General features: G+C 40.9%; 1 protein-coding gene across 1 annotated transcript in view; it reads left to right on the top strand.

Moving 5' to 3' along the window:
- Positions 1–4,012, top strand: part of inha (inhibin subunit alpha) — a 46,643-nt gene extending 42,631 nt beyond the window's left edge. The window contains exon 4 of the mRNA XM_051931267.1: positions 3,008–4,012. Coding sequence (XP_051787227.1) covers positions 3,008–3,753 — 746 coding nt within the window. The 3' untranslated portion in view covers positions 3,754–4,012. The remainder of the gene's footprint in view (positions 1–3,007) is intronic.
- The last annotated feature ends 2,933 nt before the right edge of the window (positions 4,013–6,945 follow it).

Here is a 6,945-nt window from a genome sequence, read left to right on the forward strand (position 1 = left end):
GTTTCCTGTGGGTTCTCCCTCCTGCCTTTTGCTGGCCAGCAGTTTATATTTACTTCACCCCTCTGTTGTCAGTCCTGGACAACAGTTAATCAATTGCACATCTAAATTGCCTGGGTTTAACAATTAATAAAAACACAAACAAAATGTATGGTTACCAAACATTAATAAGTACAGATATGCTGATTCGGCACCAATATTTCCAAGCCAGGTAAATACAGACATTCTACCAAGGCCAGACTTCAAAGCAGTGATTCTCTTGCAGGACAGCAAATACCATTAATAAGTACAGATAGCCTTTTAACTTCTCACCCCCCAGTCCCAACAGTGGGTGCCTAATGGAGCCACCCAGTGCACAAAAAAAAAATGTAAAAGTATCCCCCTCTGACACCTCTGTTGGCAAGAACTGTTCACGATCGTACCATCATGATGGCAAATCAAATCGAGGCAACACAAGTGAAGGACATAAATGCAGCACAATTCTTTTCTCTCGCTTTGGATGAGTCAAGAGACGTAAACCATTTATCCCAGTTCAGCGTGATTGCAAGGTATGCTGTCGGTGACACACTACGTGAGGAAAGTCTTGCTGTTTTGCCTATGAAAGTGACAACAAGAGGGGAGGATTTATTCAAGTCTTTCACTGAGCTCGCTAAAGAAAAAAATCTACCGATGGATAAACTTATTTCGGTGTGTACTGATGGTGCTCCGTGCATGGTGGGGAAAAACAGAGGATTCGTAGGGCTTCTTCGTGAACATGAAAAGAGACCCATCCTACGTTTTCACTGCATCCTACATCAGGAGGCGCTTTGTGCTCAGATGTGTGGCGAGCAGCTTGGTGAGGTGATGTCGCTTTATTGTTGCCCGAGTTTTAAATGATCACCAGTTTAAAACACTGCTGGATGAAGTTGGGAATAATTATCCTGGTCTGCTTTTGCACAGCAATGTGCGTTGGTTGTCAAGAGGGAAGGTGTTCAGCCGTTTCGCGGCTTGTCTGAGCGAAATCCGGACTTTTCTTGAAATGAAAAACGTCGAGCATCCTGAGTTAGCTAACACTGAGTGTCTCCTGAAGTTCTACTATCTCGTGGACATGACTGAACATCTGAACCAGCTCAATGTGAAAATGCAAGGCGTTGGAAATACAGTCTTATTCCTTCAACAAGCAGTGTTTGCATTTGAAAACAAGCTAGAACTCTTCATCGCCGACATTGACACAGGTCATTTACTACACTTTGAAAAACTGGGAGAGTTTAAAGATGCATGCACAGCAAGTGACCCTGCTCAACATCTTGATCTTCAGCAGCTAGCGGGCTTCACATCTAATCTCCTGAAGTCATTCAAAGCGCGCTTTGGAGAATTTCGTGAGCGCACTCGTCTTTTTAAGTTCATCACCCATCCACACGAGTGTGCAGTGGACAGCGCCGACCTGAGTTACATCCCCGGTGTCTCCGTCAGAGATTTTGAGCTACAAGCTGCTGACCTGAAGGCCTCAGACATGTGGGTGAATAAGTTCAAGTCACTGAATTAAGATTTGGAAATACTTGCACGACAGCAAGCAGAGTTGGCGAGCAAACACAAGTGGGGAGAAATGAAAAAACTTCAACCCGCGGACCAGCTGATTGTCAAAACTTGGAACGCGCTTCCCGTCACATACCACACACTGCAGCGTGTGAGTATTGCTGTACTGACAATGTTTGGCTCTACGTATGCATGTGAGCAGTCTTTCTCACATCTAAAGAACATTAAGACCAACCTACGATCACGTTTAACGGATGGAAGTCTCAACGCCTGCATGAAGCTTAACCTCACCACGTATCAACCAGACTACAAAGCATCAGCAAAACCATGCAGCACGCTCTGCATGCTCTGAAATTCTTCTTTATTCCATGTGCTTTTGCCATTGTCTTTTAACAAAACACAGCACGGAAAGTGATATTTATATTGATCTGCATATTGAAATACGCAAAATTATGTGAGGAATTAGGGAGTGTCTGTAAGCACGTGCATGTGTGTTAAATTTCACGTTCATAGGAATTTATAAAGGGGAAGTGCATGGAACTTGGCGTGTGCACAGTTATATGCATCAGGATTGTTTTGTGTGTACACAATTTCCAGTTTTGTCCGTACACCATGTTTCATTGTGAATTCTACGCCCAGTGTTATACATGAGGCCGCAGATGTTTTTTATGTCCTGATACATACAAGCATAGAACTGTAAGAGTGTACTTTCTTTTAAATACATGACTGTCTTTTAAAAAACAAAAGCAAGACATTTAATGCAATAATAATATAAAGTAGAAGTATATATCTTATATGAAATAATATTTCATAACCAGGTGATTAATAATATGAAGATGAAGCTTACTAATACACAGACCACAGTGATGTACTGATTGAATTTTACTGCAGCCTACAGACTCAAATGGGCAGAGTGGTGGCTCTGAGGCTATGAATCTCTGCTAGCAATAGGAGGGATGCCAGTTCGAGGCCTGGAAATAGCAGAAGTGACTCTACTCTTTTGAGCCTCCGAGCAAGGCCCTTAACGTCCAATTGCTTCATCCTGGGTAATGATGTTAATCTGCAAGCAGGTCCTCCAATTTACAGGGAAAACTCGGGGGTTGGTGGCAGGATTGGCACTCCAGCCACTGTCATAAACCTCACACTGTTCCAGTGTGGTGCTGAGGTGTCACCTGCTATACTTGGGTCTCAATCCAGGGGGTTCGTGGTGTGGTGGGTGTGGCAACACACTTATCAGTGCATGCTTCCAACCCCTCTCTTTACAGAATCATATTGAAGAAGTTAAATTGAAGTCCTTTAGTTTCTATCATGTTTATTATCTGTTCTCTGGTGATGCACCGACACTACATACAGTATTGGTCCTACCCTTTGACCCAGTGCTCCCAGGATAGGTTTCAGAATCCTGTGACATACAAACCGCATAGTAAGGATCAGTAAGAAATGAAGGTCTGTCTGTGTTGTGAAACTAATTATGTTTTCTTTTCTCAACTGACAGATTGTTCCTGTGCATCCTCTGAAGGTCATGGGGCACCAAAGGACTCCCGTCACTTGACCTACTCTTTCCATCCTTCTGAAAACACAGTGAAACAAGCAGTAATATCAGCCCACTTCTGGTTTTTCAAAGGGAAGGACTTAGCCGATCAGCAGACAACAAATGGATCTGATGTGATCTTTATAATCAGTGGTGATCAGCAACCGCTTGAAGCAGCAGAAAGACCAGAATGGTGGTCAGATGATGGGTGGGCAGTGTATCAGTTTAACAAACATATCCAACATCAGCTGACACGAGGGCCCTTCATTGTTGACATACATTGCCAGAGCTGCAGTTGCCACTCCAACCCTGACAAAATCCCATTTCTCCAGTTACAAACACGAGCAAAACGCTCAGACCGATCCCGAAGATCGATGATTCCTTGGTCACCCACTGCCATTGATCTACTTCAGCGACCATCTCCGGACAAAGTCTTAAACAATTGCCACCTGACAGAAGTGAACATCTCGTTTCAAGAGCTTGGCTGGGATAATTGGATTGTCCATCCAAAATCTTTTACATTCCAGTATTGTCATGGTAACTGTTCCACCTTGGACCAAATGGCCACCATTCTAGGCCTCAAACAGTGTTGCGTTCCTGTTCCGGGGACCATGAAATCACTCCGATTTCGAACAACATCGGACGGTGGCTATTCTTTCAAATATGAAACACTACCTAACATCATTGCAGAAGAGTGCACTTGTTTGTAGAGAGGGACGAGTGTTCTGATATCAATTGATGGTGCTCAATAAAGCCAATATCACAGATATAGTGAGAAATCATACAACTCTTAGATCTAATTAGGCAATAAGCTTGAGCAACATTAAAACTTCAAGTTGAGCATATTTCCTTTCCAGCTTTGCTATGATTTTAACTCAGTTTATAGCTAATTATTTACTTTAAAACTAAAATATGTTTAAAATGTTTAAATCAAATAAAGTGTGTGTTTTGTACTAATAGAAATTGAAATATAGTTCATTCATGTTATTTCTGATTTAGTGCTGTTCTCAGAACCCGAGTAAATGTATTGATCTGCAACTTTAAACCAGTAACAGAAGAACACACCACACAGCATACACAGACATAGGCACCAGGCTAAGAAAGAGCTGCACCGAAGGTTGGGATTGGAGGTCAGCATGGAAAAATAACAACCGCTCAGATGTGGTGCTTCTTACAAGATGTATGAAAGGGTATTCTACACACGTGAAAAGTTACCCACCCAATTAGATTAATTCAGTTAAGCAGATAATTGAAATAATTTTCTGTACTTATTAGACAGGTATATTTAAAGCTCAACCATACAATTTCAGAGTGATATTGTCCAAATAGTGAAAGTATAGCAAAATAGTCTTTTAGCAGTAGCAGTTTAGTCAGCGCTTCTGTCCATAAAGCATACAAATATCTGTATTTACAAAGCACCTTGAAGCTACAAAATCTGCAGTCCTCTCATTTCCTGCAACACATCAGTTACAATGGTCTTTCATGGCAGAGTAGCAAGATGGACATCAGTGCTCACAAATATGAGCACAAGTACCCATCTCAGGTTTATCTAAATAGATCTGGTTGATCCTTAAGAATTCTGAAATTCCATTCTCTGGCTAGATTAGTCAAATGTGAAACTTTTCAGCCATGCATTTCACAGGGATGGTTTACTTGACAAGGACTGGGGTATGATGTCAGTGAAGGGACCATAAACTTTTTTTTTTTTTTTAGTCAGAGGAAATGCGATGTTATTTGCAAATTCACCAAATTACACTTGTGTGAAATACTGAAGCGAGTTTACTCAGAATTGATTTGGAAAATACTTTAGTCATATACTAAAATGCGACTGCTACATTATGGCAGGCACTGTAAAGAGCACTTTATTCTCCAAATCCAACTATTGTTAAGTTGAATCATTCACACTAAGATAGTTGAGCCAGAATTGCTGTTGACAGATCAATCAAAATATTTAACTGCAATTATTGGTGCCAAGAGTGGCATAACCAGTCACTGACTCTCATCCAAGTGCATGAAGAAGTCATTTCAGTGGGAAAAGTCATTTATAAATTATTCAACTTGTGCAGCATAAAAACCAACTCTCAAGATGCTGCAACAATCTCAGCAGACACTCAATGAAGGAAATACATAGGAAATGGAGACCTAAGGTAATAAGGAGCACATTAAAAAACAAAAGTTTTTGGCCATCTGTATACTATTAACACAATTGATTTTTATGTATTATAAAAAGGTCCAAACCCTTTTTAGAGCCTAAATGTAAGCGTGGACACCAGACAAGATTCTCTGTCTAGCTGTCTGCTTAAGCTTTATTTAAAGTTCAAAAATGGCACAAGTGTATAACAGCTACAGTAGTTACAAACTAATGCATTCTTTATTGCCTTTCATTGCACAAATCCACCCTTTCAACCTGGATATAAAGAGAGACAAGAACACTATCTGGTGGTATAGAAGTAAATATAAATTTTGGTAAGAAAGAGGTAAAGCCAGCACAGCCTCAAGCTACACCAGCTCCTTGATGTAAGTTTTGATATAAAAGGAATCCTTCATTTACACAGATGCAGCATAATTGTGGTTTTGCTACCACAAGCACATGACCTCAAAACCCTGTCTAAATTAAATAGCTCCTTAGTTAACGTAGTAACATTCCTTTGAGAAGCTGAAATTGTTTTGCTTTACTCTTACAGCTAAAAACTAGAAAACAAACATTTTACAGTAAATCAGTGTCAAAGTGACAATAGCTAAGTGATGAAAAAAGTGACAAAATATTTAAGTTTAAACATTAGCATTCAAAACAGAAAAAAATAAAACCGCTATACAGGTTAGGTTTAGTGAGACATCAAGTACTTGGAATATATATGTATTTTACACATACACTGGTCACTTTATTAGGTACTGTTCAACTGCTTGTTAACACAACTATCTCATCAGCAAATCAATGGAGTTTAGGCCTGCAGGCATTGTCAAAATGACCTGCTGCTGTTCAAACCGAGCATCAGAATGGGGAAGGAAGGTAATTCAAGTGATTTTTCATGTGGCATGGTTGTTGGTGACCAGACGGGCTGGTCTGAGTATTTCAGAAACTGCTGATCTGCTGGAATTTTCACAACTATCTCCATCTAGAGGATTTACAGAGAATGGTCCAAAAAAAAAGGGGAAAGTATCCAGTGCGCATCAGTTCTCTGGGCGAAATTGCTTTGCTGATTCCAGAGGAGAAAAGCCAGACTGGTTTGAGCTTATAGAACAGTAACTCAAACCACCCATTATAACCAAGGTATGCAGAAGAGCATCTCTGAACACACAACACGTTGCTCCTTGATGCAGATGGGCTACAGCAGCAGGTGACCATGTTGGGTACCACTCCTGTCAACGGAGGTTACAATTCACGCAGGCTCACCAAAATTGGACAATAGAAGATTGGAAAAAATGTTGCTTAGTCTGAGGAGTCTCTATTTCTGCCGCAACATTTAGATAGTAGTGTCAAAAACTGGCAACAACATGAAAGCATGGATTCATCCTGCCTTATATGAACGGTTCTGGCTGGTGGTGGTGATGGGAGGGATATTTTCTTGGAACTCTGTTGGTGCTAAGGGCTCAAAGTATATCATTTAAATGCCACAGCCTACCTGAGTATTGTTGCTGAACAGGTCCATCCCTATATGACCACAGCGTACCCATCTTCTCATAGCTACTTCCAGCAGGATCATGCAACACATCACAAAGCTCAGATCATCGCACACTGGTTTCTTGAACATGACAAGGAGTTCACTGCATTCAAATTGGCCTCCACATTCACCAGATCTCAATCCAATACAGCACCTTTAGGATGTGGTGCAACGGAAGATTTGCATCATGGCTGTGCAGTCAACAATCAGCAACAGTGTGATGCTATCATGTCTATATGG

This window comes from Erpetoichthys calabaricus, chromosome 8 (genome assembly GCF_900747795.2).
Source record: "Erpetoichthys calabaricus chromosome 8, fErpCal1.3, whole genome shotgun sequence".
NCBI lineage: Eukaryota > Metazoa > Chordata > Cladistia > Polypteriformes > Polypteridae > Erpetoichthys > Erpetoichthys calabaricus.